Below are 21,467 nucleotides of genomic sequence, written 5' to 3'. Positions count from 1 at the left end.
AACAAAGTATGTAGTATTGTTTAGTTGTGCGAAACAGATTTACTAACGTTAACGTAATGTTTGACTTTCTTAATTACCTTCCGCCACGCTCGTTTCGTTCTTTGCAAAATTTGGAAAATGATAGATAATGCACGACTATAAAGTTAATATAAAGTTGTCACTACACTGATATTTTCAAAACAATAATTTGTTTTGAAATTATCTATTGGAATATATGTACTATTTTAAGTCAAAAACATTTTAACGACATTGTAAAAAGAATGGTGTTCATTCGTTGCGGTTTAAAAGTGCGTCCTTGGCGAGCACACGTATCTTCGTATGTGTTCCGTCGCAAAATCCATAATAAAGGTCACATTCGAGAGCCGAGCACACGCGTAGTGCTCCTCAAATGGCAAGCGCTTCGCATTGTCTAAGCCTTTTGTTTAAAGGTCGCCGGAGCTCGCATCCGCACCGCGCCGCTCCACGCCGCTCTATCGCTCTACCGCTACGCCGCCGAGGTTATAGGAGTAGCTCATGAGACAGGTGACTAATCACCTGCATTCAGCACGTACGTCGGCCCTCGTTTTCCCTACACTCTAAATATCAATATTTTCAATGGCTCAAAGCCGCCTCACCGTGAGCTTGGTCTTTGCCTCTGTTTGTCGACGTTGCCGCTTAACGATTTTATGCTTTATCAGTAGTAGGTAGTTATTATATTGGCTGAAAATGGAAAATCCACAAATATAGTATAGATACGCCCCTATTTCGTATCCGTTGTCATCGCTAGGACGAAGCGAGCAGGGTTCACGAATTATGTATCCTCGAATGCTACCAGCGATAATTCGAACCTCGCCGCGGAGCGCACCTGCACACTGACGTCACCGCAAACAACACTCGGTCGAGTCGCTCGCAGATAATAAATACGGGTGTTACTTCACCACTACTTTCCAACGTTAATTAATACGGGATAGATAATCGCCCGTCATCGTAATCTTACATCTTCCTAATATACGGGAAACGCTTTTAAAAATATTTTAATGATTTCTTTTTTGTACAAGTAGCGTCGTGTTCACGGTTTGGTATATGTTCGCAGGGAGGAGGGCGAGGAGAAGCCGAAGGCGGCGGAGAGCCAGGACGACGGGTACGAGACGAGCAACAGCGGCGAGGCGGCGCGCCGCAAGCCCTCCAGCGCCGAGGGCTCGCCCGCGCCGCCGCCCGCCCGCTCGCCGCCGCCCGACGCCGCCTACGACCCGCTGCTGCAGCGCCCGCCCGAGCTGTTGTCCCCCGAGCCCTATCGCCACTTCGAGCCACCGCCTGCGCCAGCGCCGCCGCCCGCTGCGCACGCGCCTGCGCCCGAGCCCGAGCCCTACCAGCACTTCCCCTTCCCCTACGCCTACAAGCGTGAGCCCGACGCGCCCTACGACATGAGCCAGCACCATGCGCACCAGCACCCCGCGCACGCGCACCAGCACGCCGCGCACCAGCATGCCGCGCACGACCTCTACAACGGCGTGGGTGTGAAGCGCGAGTGCGACGACCCGTACTCATTCGTGGAGGAGGAGGCAATGTGCGCCATGCTGGGCCAGCAGCACCACCTGCCGCCGCACCTGCAGCACCACGAGGCGCACGACGCGCACGCGCACATGCAGCACGCTGCGCACCTGCAGCACGCGCAGCACGCGCACGCGCCGCACCAGCACGCGCAGCAGATGATGCTAAGCCAGCCCAAGAAGAGAGGACGCAAGAAAAAAATTAAAGACGAAAACGGGTAAGTGTTATACTCACTATGCCGCCGCTCGTATCTACCTACTTCCGTTCGACCTCGCCTCGCACTCACGCCACGTACTTTATATCTCTATCTGTGTAGGTATATGTCATGTATGTATACATTTTTCTATGTATATTTAACATCTCCATCTCCGCAGTTGTATAAACGTATATAATATATTAGTTCAAACCACTTGAAACTCAATTTAATGAATATTCACACTATTGTTTCTTTTAGCCATCGTTACAATGCAAACATTGCTAAATTCGAACCACTGTTTTGTTTTTGCCGATCAGGTGTTAAGATGTAAATAAGACATAAAAAATGGAACCCCCACTTTTATTTCTTTTGTATTTTTTCATTGTATATTAGTGGAAATTAGTTAATTAGTGGAGTCTGCTGTGATGTCACTTGGTCTTGCAAATAATATCTATCCATTGATAGCTAAAGTTTTAGCCAATTCAATAAAACTCTTATTTTGTACCAATATTGTCGCATGCAATAAAAGCCCCCAACAACAATGTTTCATATATATACACACCGATCCGTTACCGATCCGAGCGGGTCGTTAGTATGAACTAGAGATAAAATTTCATAATTTCTTGTCCGTAATCTATCTCTTATTGTACCTAATCTATCTTAATTTAATTAGTATATTTTTAGATTTTTTTTTCTCATATGGAAACTGTAACTATTTAGCTAACTGAATAGTCGAATTCCAATTTTATCATTAACGTGTATTCGCTATAGGCGCTTTATATGACAACTCGTAAAATAATATTAAACGTCCAAGCATTATGTAATAAACGACAACAAGGGGATCGAGGAAACCGTGTCGTAGAGATGCGTCTACGTATGTACCTACTATGTATAGTGCATGGTGTATAGACGTGACCGGCTATTGTGGGTGCCGGCGGTGTGGGCGCGCGGCCGCTGACCCCGCGCCGGAATTAGTACCGCGACCCACATCCTCAGGCCGCGCAACCCAGCGCCGCGCAGGATGCCTCTAATACTACTCAGAAACCTGTCCGCGATAGCTCGCCGAATGCGAAACGACTCGTTTGTGTCGTTTGTATGCGTGTCCAGGAGCTATAAATAAAAAAATGATAAGATTTAAGTGACTCCGCAAAATCACTTTGAATAAGAATTTTTGGCGTGACTGCGCTTCGCAGTTCTGCTTGGCGCGATGAAGCGACGCGACATAAAGTTTGACGACTCGGCAAATAACTCTGTTTGCTTCTGCTCGCTCACGACAACGGCGACGGGCGACAGCGTGACTCACGGCGGGATCCTTGACTGCCCACCATTGACACTTATAGAGCCAAGGCGATGGATGAGATTAGCTGCAGGCGTCACTCCCGCCCGCCACTCGTCCGCCGCTCGCCCGACGCCGTGATAAATGGATCGAGACTCACGACGTGTCTGATGCCCGTTACTCACGTTGAATGTCTTCGAAACTTAAATTTGTGACTTTTCAGTTAATAGTATGATAGTAGTAATGGTACTCGTAGGTGTGTCAATCGATATTTTTATAATTTTCTTCATATAGTGCCTCACCAACTAATGAAGGCTAGCAGCCGACTCCGCATACTTTGTATCCTTGGTTAAATGAGTATAACAGCTTCACGCTGTGTCCAGCATACAGCAGGTAGGCAGAGGGAGAACCTAGTGTGAAGATACTGTTCCTCACTTTCCGCAGAACTAAGTATTAATAAATTAAAAAAACGTCGCTTTGATTCTCGTCCATTCTATGCAAGTCTTCCGCAAGTACTCGTTAGCTATGACTTTCTTTTACCACCGATATTTCAAGCTAATGTATGGAGGCATGTTGTGTATCTAAACACTGAACACATGCCCCAAATACGCAACTTTATACTTTACAATTTCTTATAATAAATAGTAAATGATATACAAATATACGAGTGGACCAACTTTTATATATAGTGATTACATAAATCTTGGTAAAAAACGTCCTCAATTTTAGTAATATGCTCGGAAATATGCATAAGCAAAACATAATCATAAATTCTAATTAGTGAGTGAAGTATAATTGAACGTGTATTTTTTTGTCCATTTCTTGGGAACGTTTGTACAATGATTCGACCGAGGCGTGCCCAGACCGTGCACGGCGGGCCGCGTCGGGCCGCGTCGCGCACCCACCGTGTGTCGTGAGCCCGTGCGAGGCGCCGCGGTCACGTAGCGCCGAGAGCCGCCGAGCGCGTGACATCGCAAACTCGCCGTCGAATACATCTCAGCCGTTGAGAATCGATTTCATGTATTTGAACCGCCTTTCAAAACCACTACTGTACACCTAAACGACGCTTTGCTTCTGCCCCGAATACCCTTGAAAGTCGAAATCGCTTCGGCTACATTGCCGTTAGCACAAAAACTAGTAGCCGAATAGAGTAAAACTTTGAGATCACTTTGCGTCGCCTCCATCCTTGCAAAAACGTGAGTTTTTAAACGAACAAGCACTAGAACATAATTAATTAATAAAATACCAGTAGTAATTGGGCCTTCGTCTACTTGAAAACGATGTTGAAATAACGGCTATAGGTACATACTACGAGCACACTGTATACTTGTATAGAGACGTACGTATACGTATGTATATGTATGGCGGTGGCGACGTAGAGCGGTACGGTGCGGGTAGATAGCGTGCACTATACTACACTCCACTATACGTATGTATACAGTAGGTGCAGTGTTTGCTGCGTAAATGTAAACGCAAGTTCTCGCTACAAGCTTTGATGACCTCATCTGCTGAAGGAAGGTAAATCGAATGGGACGCGACCAATTTCCGCAACTGGTTCGGGCGTTTCGAAGGTCGGTTCCAATTTCCAGCGCGCTTTAATTGCTAACGAGCGAATTTAAGATAAAACTGACACAATGATTGAAATTAAGGGTAGTGAAAGGAGTCGACCGAGCGAGCTCAAAAGGAAGGCCACTCTCGAATGACCCAACGAACGATTGGCGCGGCATGTGCAGGATTTGGTACAGACTACCGTAGTCGCCGCTCCGACTCGCCTCGTACTTTGTACGTAGTAGGTACCTACTATATAATTTAGAAGGAAAGATGCGATTCGCGTTTGCGTTGAGTAACATAGGTACCTATTCTTGACTGCTTTGTAGCTTGTCTAATGCTATTTCAGTTTTGCGGCCTGTCACAGTTCTTAGTAATGATAGCAATTTATTACATTTTTACCGTTACTTAATGACAATACAAGATTTCCAACAAAGGCGCACCGCTCGCCTCACGCACAGATAAGAGGTGGTCTTAATGATGACACAGCGTCCGATGTCGTGGTGGTGGTGGCGGTGCGGTGGCGAGCGCGGCCGCGGGCAGCGGCAGTGGGATGCGCGCGCAGCCCGCGCACTGTTTACGTCGCAAGTATTTCGGTACCGGAACTGAAGCCCGCGCTATCGCTAGCCAAAAATTCGAGCGAAATAATCAGATCAAGGTGGATTCGTCCGAACCGAACGTTTATAATGCTTTCCACGTTATAATCGTTTTAGCCTCAATTATCTTTTCGTGTTCCGCTATGCCACCTCGAAAAATGTAACGAAAAACTTCATTGAAACACATGAAAAACGGTTGCGCCTTCGCAGTTATCAACTTTCTGGTGCGATAAAAAGAAACATTTCACCGACTTAATACTTAAATTAAAATTTGAATTTTGTTTAATTGATTTTACGTCCGTTTTTGAGTCGTGGCGTGCCGCTGATGCGAGCGGACCCTCTCTCCACCGAGCTTAGAGCATGGAACGGGAAACTCGTATAATTGTAGAAACTACACGCTTTAGTTTTTTTTGCGTTCATAATTAGGTTTTTTGCTACTATAATAAACACTAGCTAAAATATACTAGACTAATAATTAGCATGCAAATGGCACCTGAAGCAACGACGCAACTCAATATTCGAGGTCTCGGAGCAAAAAATTATCATATTTTTGAATCATATGGAAATTAAGTAGCTATCTGCCGCTTCTGCGATATTGTAGTTTTATTACTTTAAAATATGCCAAATTAAATATTATTGAATATTTGTTGAGTGATAAAAATAAATGATTTACGAGGGTGCGGAGTCGTCGTGTGCCGGCGCTTCATTCGCACGTAAATAACAACAACGCGCTCGTAACAACTAACACGTATAACTTTTCGGATTATGTTATTTTGTTATTTGTGGACGTCGAAAATATAATCACTTGTCAAAACAACGTATTTACGTTAGGGGGAATGATGAAGCTACGCGAGGCCGGCGATGCGGACGGAGTACAAGGCGCGACCACGCTGAACGCACCCGACGTAGATTTCCACGATACGGCCTGCATTTATTAGGTTAGCAACAGAGCACAGAATTAAAGATACCTACAACTAGTTTGTGACGCCTCGTTTATGTTCAAACTGTGGCGCAAGCCGATGTAGGATACATTATCTATACACTTGAGACATAAAGGTCGCAACTGCGCTAACATCCATGCCTACGTATGCTATTACTCAACTGCATTATAAACGCATCATTTTTTAAACTTTTAAGTTTTCTATTGAAATCATTGTTAAATATTTTTTTCAATATAACATATATGGTTAACAAGGGCGTTTTTACGGAAACACTTTGTAATGGTAACATAGTGAAGGCCCTCCGCCGCGTAGGCAGATTATCTTCTAGGACAAGAGATCGGAAAACGTGCCTGAAATGTACGTACGGCGACGTAATCCGAGACGTTTACGATTGCCGATTTGTAATGTCGCTTGTCGCTATGGCCTCTATAGGCTATTGCCATATTATAGAATAGTCCGACGCGGACACTGCCTGCCTGGTTGGACCTACGCCTGGACTGTTCTACAAAACCTAGTAAAATTATCGGCGGTTTCCACCCAGGCGCCACGACAGACCCTCTTTTTTTAAATATAGCTTTCGTTCCGGTCGCGCTCAGCGCTCCACTGCTAAACATATTACTAACAGAATTCGGAGCACATACAAACTCGTATTATATATTTTAATAGAAATTAAATACTTAATTCTTTTGCGGACATATTATGTGCACATCAGTATTTTTTTTATAGTTTATGGTGAAAACGTTTATTTTCTACATTTAAAAGTCGTACAGTAAAATCATTATAACAATTAATTCCCCCTTTCTCTTATTATTAGGTCAATAATATAGTGAAAATAGTATTCCAAGGTACTGTTCGTATAGGAAACTATGAATGCCGATATGTTTTGCAAATGGGATGCTGTAGAAAGTCAGCTGACGTTTCGTACCATACCTACTATTCATATAACTGTGCTGTTGTTGTAACTTTAGATACTCGGTATTGCCATAAATGGCGCTGGGTACCTGTCGCGGCGAATTCATTTGAATTAAGTAACTGTAAAAGATTTATTAACTTAAATTAAGTGTAGTTACGCTGTCTGAAGACAGCTGAAGTGCACTTTTTCCCAATATTTGTCTATGGTACTTTCACGGTTTTCGTGGATTCAAATTTCTTTTTGAGAAAATAGTTTAACCAGTCTTTTAAATATGTTGTCCGTAGTTTGGTTCGCAATATAACATGCATATGTGTACGTAAGGCGCGGTAGACGTAAGAATATGGAATGGGAGATTTTTGCAAAATTTGCATTGTCATAATGCAAATTTAATATAAAAATTGTAACGCACACTAATTTCTTAATTAATACATTCAACTTTCACATTTAGCATTGAACGTTATACCATTTTTTTTGTGTAAAGTTTAGTTTAGTTTATCACTTCTTTTAAAGACTTAAATCTTGTTAGAAATAATGAACAGACATTTAAGATGAAAGATTGATAAACATAATAATTCTAAAAATTAACCATATATCCTTTGGTATCACTTATGTATCGAAAATCAGAATAATCTCAAGAAATGTACTAAATAAAAGAATGAGTGAAAAGAAGGAAAGAAATGAACAGAAATCATTGGAGAGAAAAGAACAGAAATCATTCGAAAGCGTTTACACACTAGAAACAGAAGAACAATCTGACTGTAATCGTGGTTGTTATTTATTTATATTGAAACAATGTCATGTCCTCACTCTGATAGTAACAAATTGCATTCCAGCATGGAGATCAAAGTGGAGGGGGTGCTGGAGGGTGCGCTAGCAGCGGTGAGGCCCGTCAAGGAGCGCAAGAAGCACGACCGCTTCAACGGCATGAGCGAGGAGGAGGTGTCGCGGCGCACGCTACCCGACCACCTCACGGAGAACCTCGACATCATCATTGTGAGTACGATCGACCACCGCGCTTCTATATATCTCTCTTAGCACACTAAGAAATACGCTTTAAAAAACACCTTTTATTCTCTTTAAGTATATTATACCCGATTAAATTTCATAGCCAATGATAATTTATAATCTTTAAACATTTATTTTTCGAATCAATACATTTTTTCTTAAGTTCTACCAACACAACCTGCCCTGCGATTAACATAACCAAACTTCTACCAAATTTTTATTAATTATAAACTGCTACTTAACTTAAAATTTAATTTCGTAACGTTTTAATGACGATGACGAAATCGATTGTTTTACGGCAACATTGAAATACTCCGCTCGTCCGCGGCTCCGTATCGCGCTCGCGTTATAATGTTTCATAATTGATTTAAGATTTGCCACTTGACGATTCGAATGGTGTTAAAAAAGTAATTAATAAAAGTAGCGCATTGTTTCATTGCTTGCTACCGTCCGCAGCGGCGGCGGTTGATGTAAAAAGTAGATTTTGCATATTATAATTGATGAAAAAATGATAAAAGAAGTAACTGTAGTAGAATTTCCCACGGATTTCTCATGTGTTTGGTAATGTGATTAGCATAGTATCTAGGTATATTTTTCAAGGAGGATCTGGCCTTCAGTATTCCCTTAGAAGATCATCCTATCGAAATCGAGTTAAAGTTTAATTGTTGAAAATGTACTAAATGGAAAACCTTTAGATAAATATATTTTTTTATTACTTCTAATTCTCTCTCAATTTATTAAAAATATCTTATTTTTTTGTAATTTACCACCAATACATATTTTTATGTAAAAGTTTTTCAGCTTAATTTAATTGGTACTATGAAAATCTAGTCTGATTCTACTACTAAGCCTACGATAATTAGTAAGTTAACTAACAGCATGTACTCACGTGTTTGCAGATCGGCATCAACCCGGGGCTGTTCGCGGCGTACAAGGGGCACCACTACGCGGGCCCGGGGAACCACTTCTGGAAGTGCCTCTACCTGTCCGGCCTCACACGCGAGCAAATGAGCGCCGATGAGGACTATAAGGTTTGTTACTGGCTATATGTGGCTATATGTATTCGAATGTTTTCTTTATTATAGTTGGGAATAGTTATTAGTTTAAGTTATGGTTATTAGTATAATTAATTGGCAACTTAAATGCCAAATACTGAACTGCACAGCACAGAAACTAAAACTCATATAGGTATTGTTATTTTCAAGATGTGCAATGGATCAAAACTAAAACGCGTGTGATAAGAAGTAAAAAATAGTGATAAAATAAAAAAATGATATTTACATTAATATAAATATAATAAGAATAAAACCTCTACATATATAGGCACTACCACGAGACGTCATGTTATGTATTTCAATAGAAATTAAACAAGGTGTTGTTTTCTACAACACCACATAGGAACACAGTAAATTCATACATATTAGCCTTCTTTGTGTCGCGCAATCAGGTAAAAAAGCAAAGTAAAGTTACGAAACTACGTTGGATTTAAAAAAAATCGCCTCGTTTCTTGCACCAGTTCTTCTCAGGTCTGAGGAAGTAACTTTATTGTTGTTGTTCTTTATTTATGGCGTTGAAGTAACTTTAATGAACCGATAGTCAATTATTTGTCGTTTAAAACATGAAGCATGTAACTTCTTATTTTGAGGAAAATTATTTGACTTTGATATTCACAGCCATTACTTTTCAGTCCTACATATCTTGATTACATATACTACGTAATCGGCGTCAAAAGTATTTGTAACTGAAATAACATTTAGGAATTTCAATTCTCGCTTTTTGTTTGATTGTATTCGCTTGTATATATTTATTATTGTAGCTAAATCTAGACAAAGCTTGTAAAAAGTTTGCTATCTAAATAACTTCCAAGGTAACGCCCTATAGATATTTTCATTAACTTGTGTAATTTTATGAAGTTTGTAAAAATACAAACAAATAAAACTTTATTACCGGTATTTAAGTGTTAAATGAGAAATAACAATAAATGATGGACTGGTTATAAACGTGTCGCTTGTGGGTTCGTATTCCACTCGCAACAATGATTTATTTACCATTTCTCGTTCTGCTAATAAGACGAAGCCGAAGAATTCTGCTACTCAACGATCGTTGTCCTGAAATTTGGGCGGTGCGTGGGCAACGGAGTGTGTTCATACTAGATTCATTTTGCTTACCCTGCTATATGCGGGACACGTTAGTCATATCTAAAATGTACTACGGTCCAAATTTGCGAATATAACGATTTTAAGAAAAATTTGCTTGCATTTTAATAGTAAGTGATGAAAAAAAGTTCATAAATTTCAACAATATAACATTAAAATGTTGTATTTTGTTTATTTTATAAATGGTAGAAGTAAATTGATTACAAAGCTGAGTGAGAGACGCAACAAGCAGATACGCGAATGTTGTAAATTTTAGTTCACTTGTCGATTGCATTTGCACCTTATTAATTCTACACTGTTTATTAAATAAAACTAATGTAAATAAAGAAAATACAATAATAGACTCTACGTTAGTGTACCTAGGTCGTTCGTTACGAATGGAGTCTGGATATTATTTTGTATCACCTAAATAATCTGTCGAGAAGAACATTTATGTTATTTTTTTGGAAGATATATTTGTTCTGAAATATTGGTCCAAAATTCTTTGAGACATAATAACATGTATTTATTTTTCTTATATAATATTGTGATGAAATGATGATGATAGTTCTAAATCTAAAGTGATATGCTTGGAACTATCATCATATTATTATTTCTTTTCTAAAACAATAAATAGAATATTTTCAAAAATGCATCTCTTGTAGAAATGATGTGTAAATTTTATTCAGGGATGTTACTCTTACCTAGTTTAGTGTAAGAAGAACATGTAGAATAACCTATCCCACAAAATCTCATTAAAGCAGGGAGACTCGTGTTAAGACACTTCGCTCCATTCACACTGCCCAATTCTTAGACATTGTATGTTGAGGTCAGAATGCAATATCACCTTTTATCTTGTTATCAGAGCGAGGAAATGAAAATAATTCACCTCCCTGCGTGGAAAACGAACGTCGGACGAGTTCGACGACCTCTAATTTTATTTATTTACATAATTAATTAGTAAGTCACAATAGATTGTATACCCACTCACTTGCGTGTTGTGTGTATTACGCAGTTGCTGAACTTCGGCATCGGTTTCACAAACATGGTGTCGCGTCCCACCAAAGGCTCGGCGGACCTCACGCGGCGCGAGATCAAGGAGGGCTCCGCCATTTTACTCGAGAAACTGCAAACGTTCCGACCGAAGGTCGCCGTGTTCAACGGGAAACTAATCTACGAGGTGTTCTCCGGCAAGAAGGAGTTCTGCTTTGGGAAGCAGCCCGACACCGTGGCCGGTACTGGTACCTACATGTGGGTGATGCCGTCGTCGTCGGCGCGCTGTGCCCAACTGCCCCGCGCTGCGGACAAGGTGCCGTTCTACGCGGCGTTGAAGAAGTTCCGCGACTACTTGAACGGGTTGGTGGCGCACGTGGACGAGGCAGAGCTCGTGTTCCCCGACACCACAGGACGGCGGCCCCATGAGGAGATGGAAATACGCAGGTGCGTTACTTGACGCTTTTAGACTAGTTTGTTATTTTTATTTTTTAAAGTATTCCACATTTATGTAATATTTTTCTATTGTTAATGTGAGTAACCTAAAATATTTATTAATAAATAGTGTTATCAGTTGCCAAATGATAATTCTTAGCAATTATCTTCAAATAGCGGAAATCTGTAAAAATCTCCTTACAGAGATTAAAAACAAAACCAACTTAAAATAATAAATAATTATGGTATAATATATATAGCTTATTAATTGACAATGCATTAATTTATTTAATATACCTATCTATACTTATAATAACATTGTAAGGGATTGGTCGGTTTCTGTACATGGAAGATATTTAAAAAATATATTATCGGGGTGTTTAATGTAATAGGACAAACTCACTTGTACTTGTTGGCTCTTTGACTTTGTTCCTTCGTTGACCTTCTTTAAATGTCCATTAATTAAAGATATTTCCCGTGTGGCCACGGCATTACTGAAAATACAATTGTTGTTTGATTAGATGGTGATTTTAAATTATTTTCATTTTTGCTCTGGTAACTCAAAAACTGTAGTGTTGAGTTTTGCAAATGAACACGTTATATCTCGAAGTTGAACGGAAATTCAAAAATAACATATTTCGCTCTGGCATCAAAGGAGAAGCCAGGCATTGAGTTCCGTCACTCAACACGCAATGCTTCCGTACCCTAGTTTCCCTCTGCGTACCCTGCTATATGCGGCATAAAGCATGAGGCTGGTAAATAAGAAAAAAGTATTTTAAAACTAACCTCTATTTATCAACCTGCTATGCAAGAAAATGAAAGTCAAGTCAAGTCTTCAACGTGCATGTTCAACGTCTTCATGTTGCGGAAATTGGGCGGGAAATGGAGAATGTAGTGTCTTAACAACACGTTACCTCCGCCTATCCTACTTTATGAAGGGTACAGCATGAAGTAAATTTATAAGTACACAGAACAATTATAACTCGTATACGACAGATTAAAAATATTGCACCAAAGCTCGTCCACTTACAGACTGACGATGGAGCCCGAGCCCGGGGACACCATCATCCTGGAGGACGGCACCGAGGTGCCGCTTAAGAAGAAGCGAGGTCGCCCCAAGAAGGTAAAGCTGGAGAACGGCGAGACCGCGCCGCCCACGCCACGCGCGCCGCGCCAGCCTCGCCCGCCGCCCGCGCTCGACCTTGCCGGCGATCACCCGCCCAAGAAGAAGCGCGGCCGCCCCAAGAAAATACGCCCCGAGGACCAACAGTTCCTCATGCAGCAGCAGCAGCAGCAACAACAACAGCAGCAGCAGCAGCAGGTACAGGTTGAGTTTGATTTAGAGCATTTAATTCGTTTGAAGTTTATTGGTCTGAGGCCGCCGTGGCGCAGGGGCATAAGGTGTGATTTTTACGCGCCGGTTGGAGATTCGATCCCCACTCGAGGGAATCAAATCATATAAATTAGTTTTATATAAATTAGTTTTAGGGAATTAAATAATCTAAATTTAAATAATCTCTGGGAACAAGGCAAGAAACTCGGCGTCGAGTTCTGCCAACACGCAATGCCGTTAAAAATTCGGCGGAAAGTTAGAAATGAAGTATCTTAACACTAGGGACTAGTCTGCCATTCTATTGCGCGATACTCTACAGCGTGAAGTTGAAGGCTATTTGTAAAGATTAAAATATTTTTATTGATCGATTTTTTATGCACTATATCACCATGCACCAACACCTCATAAATTCGGTGAATATATATAGAATGCTAAATAGTTTGTTCTGTTCTCTGTGTCTACAGACGTACGTGGACGTAGAGTCGCAACAGTCTAGCAACATGCTGCAGCCGCAACTGTCGTCGCACGGCACGTTGCCGCACGAGCAGTACCTGCACGGGGAGTTCCCGGCGCTGGCGTCGCCCTCCATGTATAGCGTGCAGCACGCGCAGCACGCGCACGACGGTTCTCCCTACTACCAGCCCAACGCGGGTGGCGGCATGGACTCGCCACTGGACGTGGGCGGGCAGCTGGGTCTGGCGCGCGGCGGGTACGCGTCGCCGGGCGGCGGCGTGGGTGTGGGTGTGGGCGTGGGCGGTGGGTACTCGTCGTCGCCGCGGCACTACGCGTCGCCGCGCTCGCAACCCTACTCGCCGGGCCCGCAGCGCCTCGCTGCTACTCCGCAGCCGCAACAGCAGGTCTTATTTCGTTATAATTATATTTTAAAAAATGTATTCCGCATACAGCAGGGCAGGCAAAGACAATGTAGTGTTAGGGCACATCGTTCCCTTTCGTGTTGATTATTTCTAATAAGGTAAACTTTTTATTTCAATCTTTAACTGATCTTCGACAACACAGTAGCGATGGAATTTACTGATAATAAAGACAAAATATTACATAATTTGTTGGAACCTAAAAGATTTGTGATTTAATATTTTAATGTAGTTATGTCCAGTAGCGTTTTTTTCATTTCAAATTAAAATAAAAAAAATCATAATTAGGAATTCAAAAACGTTCCTTACCTTTAAAAAACGCTTAAAAAAACACTTTCTAGCCCTTTAAACCTTTTTAACCATACTTACTTAATATAAGTGTATTTTTTTTTTCCTTGTTTCTATACTAAGTATGTATCCATATGTTAACGTTAATATAAATGTATATGTATGCATGTATGTAAGTATGTATGTATCTATATATATATATGTATGTATGTATTTATGTATATATGTATCTATCTTTCTGTAGGTTTATTTATTTTATTTTATTTTTTTATATAGTTAGTACTATTCACACCCTGCTCACTATTTTTTTTTTTTTGCGATTTCCAACACCTCATGGTTGCCTGGAAGAAATCGCTATTTCAGCGAGAAGGTCGCCTATTGTACCATATTCTTTTATTTGTATTCTTCTATTTCTTTTTGTGTGTACAATAAAGAGTTTTATTACAGACATTAGAGACATTTAAAACTAAATGTTTAAAATAATCGTATGTTTTAATAAATAAAATATTTTGAACCAAATATTGACGAAATAAGTGAATGAACCTATTGTGTTGTTCTCATCATTGTAATAAATACATTTATGTATAAGTATGTCTTACCTCAGTTCCCGTCGAGCCCGGCCGCGTTCTCGGCGCCGTCGCCGCCGCGTGCGGGCTACGGGTCGCCGGGGCTGGGCGGCGTGGGCGGCGTGGGCGCGCGCGGTTTCGCAGCGCGTTCCCCGCTCTACGCCAGCAGCCCGGCCGCCTACCGCCAGCAGCCCAGCCCGGCCGCGCAACCGCAGCCGCGGTTCAGCCACGACCCGCTGTCATTCGCGAGGGATACCTCGCAGGTATATACTACTGTTACACTTGTTGTTATTGTATAACGAACAGTAACACAATTTTTTTAATATTTTATTAAAGCTACGTTACAAATTAATCCTATTCTTATGTATGGTTGGTTATATTCACTCACGTAATAAATATGTAGTTGTCCGTGTGTCACAAAGGCTGCAGTAGAAGGGCTAAGGAAATACAACATAGTTGAATGATATCTATAATGCCACACTGTCTGGTTGCAGAGCGGCGGCGCGTCGAGCGGTTTCGCGCGGTCCCCGGCGCCGGTAGGCGTGGTTGGCGGCGGCAGCACGCCGTTCCCGGCGGCGTCGCCGGCGGGCGGTGCGGGCGCGCTGCACTCGTACACGCCGTCGCCGGCGCACACGCCCTACAGTCAGCACTCGTCGCCGGCGCCGGCGCCGCTCACGCCGGCGTACACGGAGGCGCACCACTTCGCGGGCAGCGCGGGCTCGTACGGCGCGGAGCTGTCCAGCGACATCGGCGCGGCCATCTCGTCGCCGGGGCCGGTGTCGCCGGGCATGGCGGCGCTGGACTTCGAGCCGCCGCGCGACGACGCCAGCCCCATGGGCAGCACGGACATGCACCCCGGCAGCAATAGCAACTCCTCACTATCAGATTACAATAAGGTATGGATCTGTCAATAAGGAATCATTCTGTATAAAGTGATGCAATGAATAATAATAATATATAACAAACAAAAACCACTAATACCGCTAATCTAAAAAAAGTATATAAATAAAAGTACTTGTAAATATATAAAAACAATACTATACAATAGAATCATGATGAAAATAACAATCAGTATTTGTCTCCATTAGTGTGTGCGCATACATGAACGGACTTGTGTATGCGTAAGTATGTACTATGTATGGACGTTTAAATTTCGCATATTCTCTTACAATGATAAGAGGTTAGAGGATATATAATTAATAAACTGTTAAACGACAACGTGCAGCAAAGCAACCCGGGCGGCGCGGAATTGTCGCCGGCGGCAGGCGTGGGCGGCGTAGGCGGCAGCTCGTTCGGCGGCGCGCTCTACGACGCCGACTCTCGGCTACCAGACTACCATTACCAACAGGACCAAGGTAAATGTCATATTTAACGTAAATATTACACAAGTAATTTATAGTTCCTTCCTCCAATACCGTACCAGATTTAACGGTATATTAGCTGCATTGATGAGATGGCAAAACGTCCGCGTTGCATGTTTGGTACACAATACAGTGCTAGTACCGACGCTGTTATACGGCAGCGGTAAGGTGGGTAAAAAAAATGAAAGAAAATCAATGAGATAATTATAGTGTATATTGCACTATATGAACAATAACTTAATAGTGTGTTGATATTTAGCTATGATGATTTCAAATCATATGCTGTCGTAACCTATTTGTGATTGCCTACTTCTTAGTGGTCTCACCTAAATAAGTAATACTATTTTTTTGGTATTAGGTGGAAAGAAACACAAATTACAAACAATATCTATGTCTCTTATATAGGTAAGACTACAACATGCGGGAGATGTTTGAAGCTAAATATATTTTTATCAACTAAAAGAAATGTATACAATTTTTACATATTTTAGTTCGATAATTTTAATTTTGATAAATCGTCAATATTGTTATATCATTAAGTAATTGTTATTTATAAACAAAATATAACTGTTTCAGGCAACAGCGTGGGAGATAGTCCCCGATTAGACCAGCTACATCAGCATCCCTCCATGTATCCTAGCAATTTTAATAGGCAAGTATTTGTTTATTTAGATATTACATTATTTTAATAATATCGACAAAATTCAACAAAATTCAACTGTAAATCTTAACCTAATGTAAATCTTAACCTTTTCCTTCGTAAAAATCTTATTTTTTTTTTATTTCTTTTTGGACCGTAAATTTAATTTTTAATTGTTAATTAGCAATATATTCACTCCATGTTTCATGTATAAGTGGAAACTTTATTGGCAGGTGGAATATGGATATGTATTATACTAAAAAGTATTGTAAATGCTGTTTGTTTCCCAATTTAAAATTAAAAAAAAATATATATATTTTTATTAAACTCAGACTATATAATTATTATCTTATTAATCTGCATTACTTTCGTTTTCTAATAATAATATCTAATCTAATAATATATATTGAAAAGTAAAGTTTCAGCCAATTCAATAAAATGGTATAATTTTTTTATTTATAAACCAATTGAAATAAAACAAACACTAAATGTTAAGGGAAGCTTGACAAAATTAAAATAATAGTTTTTGGTTTTATTACGTTATTAAATACCACCAATGAAATTTTTACTTATATATTATCTTCCATGTACAGACACTGAGCCGTTATGATCTTATTATAAGTATAGATTCGTTTAATCATTTAACTGTAAACAGAATGTTACAGTTATGGTTTTACGATATATATTTGTAGTTTTGCTGCCTTCATGTTTTATTACAGTTTCATATGTTATACGTATAATTATTATAGTAATATACTATTATGTAATTGCCATATTAGTTGGAAAGCCAGTAAGCGAGAAATTGAGATGTAAAAGACTATGAAATAGTTAATAACAGTGTTTTTTCGTACCTTGCAGGTCGACTCCCACGGGCGACGGCGAGACGGGGTTCGTGCGCGGACCCTTCCGAACGCCCGACCACCTGCACCCGCCGCCCGCGGGCTCCCCCGGCGAGTACGCGGGTGGCGACTCCGGCCCCGGCACGCCCAAGACCAAGGCGCAGGACGTGGCCTCCAAGTCGTTGTCCGGCCTTGAGTCGCTGGTGGACCAGATCCCGTCCATCGCGGAGGGCCCGGGCGGCGGCGTGGCGGGCGTGGGGGGCGCGGGTGGCGCGGCGGGCGAGCAAGCGCCGCCCGTGCCCGCGCTGCCCGAGTACGCGCCCGCGCTGTATCCGCCCTACCCGGCGTACGGCGCGCCCGCGTACGGCAACAACGGCTACGGCGCCCCCTTCGTGGGCTACGGCGGCGGCTGGGGCACGGGTCTCATGCGGCCGGCGCCCGGCTACCTGTCGGAGTGGCAGTACGGGTACGCGCCCGGCGTGCCGCCCGCCTACGCGCCCTACAACTCGGCGTACTACAACGGGTACGCGGCGCCGCCCGCGCACCACCAGCAGTACCTGTCAGCGCCGCCGCTGCTGGACCTGCACAAGGGCGGCGAGCACGCGCCCTCCGTGCCCTCGGTGCCCTCCGTGCCCTCCGTGCCCTCCGTCGGCTTCGGCGGCTTCTGTTAGTGACGTGAATCTCCGGTCTCCCACACGGAGACCCCTAGTGATGTAATTTGATCTTTTTCAAACTGAAGAGCTTAATTTGTAGGATTTATTTGTAAATATTGTACGTATTTATTTCGGTCCATCGCACGTCCCCGCATCGCCGGCCGCGCGGCTCGCTCGCTCCGCCTCGTCGCGTGTGGAGCCTCCAAAAGTCTTGCCAATCAAGTGTTTCGCGTTCTAGTCACTTACTGATTCGTGTCGGCTAGTCAGTCAAATTTTAAGGAAAATTAAATAACAAGGGCCAGCATCGAGCGAGCCGCGCGCTGTTTGTTTATCTAAGTCACAAGAGCGGCCTACGAGATACGTGTAGATTATACTTTCGTTTAAGTTTAGTTGACGAGTTGCGTGGAGTTGCGTGGAGTCGGTCACGCTGTTGCTATTTACGAGTAAACTAAGCATTTTTACAAAGTGGAGTTGATAGTGTGTATGTGATGTACTTATTACACCGCCGTGCACTATTGCGCGGCGCTGTACGGTGTTGTGCACCGCCGGTCGCACTCGACACAACGTTACCGGAACGACTAGCGTCGGTTTCATGTGGTCATGTATTTTTTACGAATCGTTGCGCCATCTTATCTTAGCGCTCGTCGCATAGGTTTAGTTTAATGTTTTAAATGCATAATATTTACACGGGGTGCTGAGGTTCGATTGTTTTGTTGTTAAATGTCTGCCATAGCGGGCATCGTCTCGCTTCGTCTATTCTTAAGTCTTTTGTATGTTGTTCATGTTTTTATTTCCATTCGGACGGTAGGGGGTTAGCTGGGGGAGTCGTCTGTTGACATTATTTTGTTTGCACAAACGATAAATCTTAATGTAAGGTAAAAACGAAATAACATACGTAAGAAAGACATATACGTTAATGATAGGTTTACTCGAAAGAATTTATATATATAATAGGGGGAGTGGGGGTCGTCGTTATAGGGGGGGGGCACCGCGGTGAGCGTGCGGTGCGCGTAGATAGGAACGATATAGAAATATTTAAACACGTTGTCGCTGACTATAGTTGAATTGGAACCTCTTACATGTTTTAATATAAAATTCGTTTACTGCCGTTTTAATGCAATATGTACATAGGGGATATTTTGCCGAGTTTGTATAGGCGCTGTTTTGTTTCGTTGTGCAGTCTCCGTGGGGAGCCGGGAGCCGTTGCACTACACCTACGACGCGTTATATTTATTTATTGTTTGATTCAGAGGACGAACGATAAGTTTATGAATGAAATCAACAGGGTATTTAAGATTGCTTAAGATATATTATTTTATATTTATTATTATTTTTGCGTGTTAGCGTTACTTATTTAATGTACTGATATTGTTTACTGTCGCAACACTCGCCGGCTCCGCCCCCGACGTTAAAGTTTTTGTATAAGTTTTTTTGTAACCCGATTTTAGCTCATTGGTTTCTTATTAACGATCAATTTAAATAATGTACCACGAAATTGGTATCTCTTACGTTGTATATTATTTACAAATATATATGTATAAATAATCATAAAATCCTGTGTATAATAAATAATATGTCAATTGTCACTCGTTTGTGAATTATTTAGTAAGCTTAGACAAAACATGTATATTGCCTTTTGTTTTATAAATATCAACATAATGATCTCTTTGTTAAGTTTCAAAAACAATAAAAAAGACCCGGGGGCGGGGCCGCGTCGCGGGGACGCGCCTGTGTACATAAACGAGTGCTTTATTACGCTTTTTTATATTATATTTTTATTTAATTTAAATCATGATTATATTTTTGCTCTACTATCGTAACCATGTTTGTATTTTATATATCGCGACGCCGACCGCGCCGCGACGGCTCACTTCCTGTCATTTTACAACTATTTAATGGTGTACTTTGCGTACTAGCCATTTTTATAATAATATAAAATGTGATTCGCCTCTGTCCTTTTGGCACGTTTTGTATCGGGGAGGAGTGAGGAGGCGGGGTAGTGCAACGCCAGGGGGCGGTAGAGGAGCAGAGAGGGGGTGGGATGTAGGTAAGTGTCTATCAACGAGTTAGTGTTAGGCGCGCACGCGGGGCGCGGGCGTGCGCGCGCGGGCGCAGGCGCCGCCCGCGGTCGCCGCGCCGTGCGGCCCCGGCCGGCGCGCCGAGGGCCGCGGACACTATTTGTACAGTATGTATATTTTTGTAAAATTCATTCTAACTTGTGGCAATATTATGAAATTTTAAAATTTATCTCTAATATCGATAATTAGTACAATTGTTATACACATGGTTTTAACGGTCGTTCATTACCGCTCGTCGCGACGGAGAGCCGCCGCCCGGAGCAATATTTCATTATACACGAACACTATCTGAAGCAATAAACTGGGACGGCGGGCTCGCGGCGGTACCGGGACTCCCCGGACGCCCCGGACGCGTGACGATAGCAACACGAGGTGAACAACAGAGCTCTGACGGGTGACGGAGTTCGAATCTAGCTCAATTTTATTGATACTTAATTATTATAATTATTATAGTAGCGCACGCCGGTGCTCGCGGGCCAGGTGGCTCGGTGGTCAATTACGGCGCGTCCAAGTACAACGCAAGTACACTGTCGTCACGCGCCCGCGGCCGCCCGAGCCCGGCGTCGGCCGGCGCGGCGGCGACGCGGCTCAAATGTTTGTACAGTTTTTAACGAACTTCTCGTAGTGGTCTAAGCAAGAATTATTTTAGTATATGATAAGATCTAATCGAATTACAATTAGTGTGGCGCGATCGAGTACTCGGAATTTTTTCAAAATTTCTTTTAAGATTGTGCGTTCCTCGTGAGGTTTCATTTGGAATATACCTAATATTAAATGTCTCATTGGAAACTGACTCCGTAGAATATAATTAGAAATTAAACAGGAAAATTTTAAATAACGAAATACAACCTTAATCTTAAGTAATGTATTATAAAAATAGGTGTAAGGTAAAAAGTTATTAACATTGTATGGAAAAATTGTGACAAAATTATAGTCATTTGTAATATTAAACTGATGTTTTATTCTGCCCTTTATATTATCCTAAGATTCGGTTTACAACATACAAGAGTATTTAATAAAAATGTGTTTTTTTATGTACATGATTGTGCTTTAATTTATTAAACATTCTAAAATATTTGGATTTGGTACAATTACATTATTGAGGTATTATACTTTTTAAAATGTCAAAAATAATATGATTTTAAAAATCATATAAACAAGCCAAATACCCAAACAATAAGTGAAATTATACTCAAAAACTGTCTAATTAAATGTACATTTCTGATATCATTTCCAATTTATAGCATATCATTTGCTATATGCTATGAT

General features: G+C 41.8%; 1 protein-coding gene across 4 annotated transcripts in view; it reads left to right on the top strand.

The window, feature by feature from the left end:
• Positions 1 to 21,149, top strand: part of Tdg (Thymine DNA glycosylase) — a 44,468-nt gene extending 23,319 nt beyond the window's left edge. For 2 of the 4 annotated variants that reach the window (XM_085201448.1, XM_085201449.1), the window contains exons 2-12: positions 1,073 to 1,747; positions 7,834 to 7,993; positions 8,905 to 9,036; positions 11,156 to 11,580; positions 12,586 to 12,895; positions 13,366 to 13,758; positions 14,666 to 14,890; positions 15,122 to 15,523; positions 15,853 to 15,982; positions 16,565 to 16,640; positions 17,487 to 21,149. In XM_085201448.1, the coding sequence (XP_085057574.1) occupies positions 1,073 to 1,747; positions 7,834 to 7,993; positions 8,905 to 9,036; positions 11,156 to 11,580; positions 12,586 to 12,895; positions 13,366 to 13,758; positions 14,666 to 14,890; positions 15,122 to 15,523; positions 15,853 to 15,982; positions 16,565 to 16,640; positions 17,487 to 18,138 (3,580 nt within the window). In that variant the 3' untranslated portion in view covers positions 18,139 to 21,149. The remainder of the gene's footprint in view (positions 1 to 1,072; positions 1,748 to 7,833; positions 7,994 to 8,904; positions 9,037 to 11,155; positions 11,581 to 12,585; positions 12,896 to 13,365; positions 13,759 to 14,665; positions 14,891 to 15,121; positions 15,524 to 15,852; positions 15,983 to 16,564; positions 16,641 to 17,486) is intronic. The other 2 variants (XM_085201452.1, XM_085201450.1) reach the window with 2 other exon arrangements.
• Positions 21,150 to 21,467: the final 318 nt, after the last annotated feature.

The sequence above is a fragment of the Heliconius melpomene genome, chromosome 18 (assembly GCF_056956725.1).
Source record: "Heliconius melpomene rosina isolate 202511_hmr_F chromosome 18, ASM5695672v1, whole genome shotgun sequence".
Lineage (NCBI taxonomy): Eukaryota > Metazoa > Arthropoda > Insecta > Lepidoptera > Nymphalidae > Heliconius > Heliconius melpomene.
The sequence above is the reverse complement of the archived record's forward strand: the minus strand, read 5'-3'. Positions and strand labels throughout refer to the sequence as shown.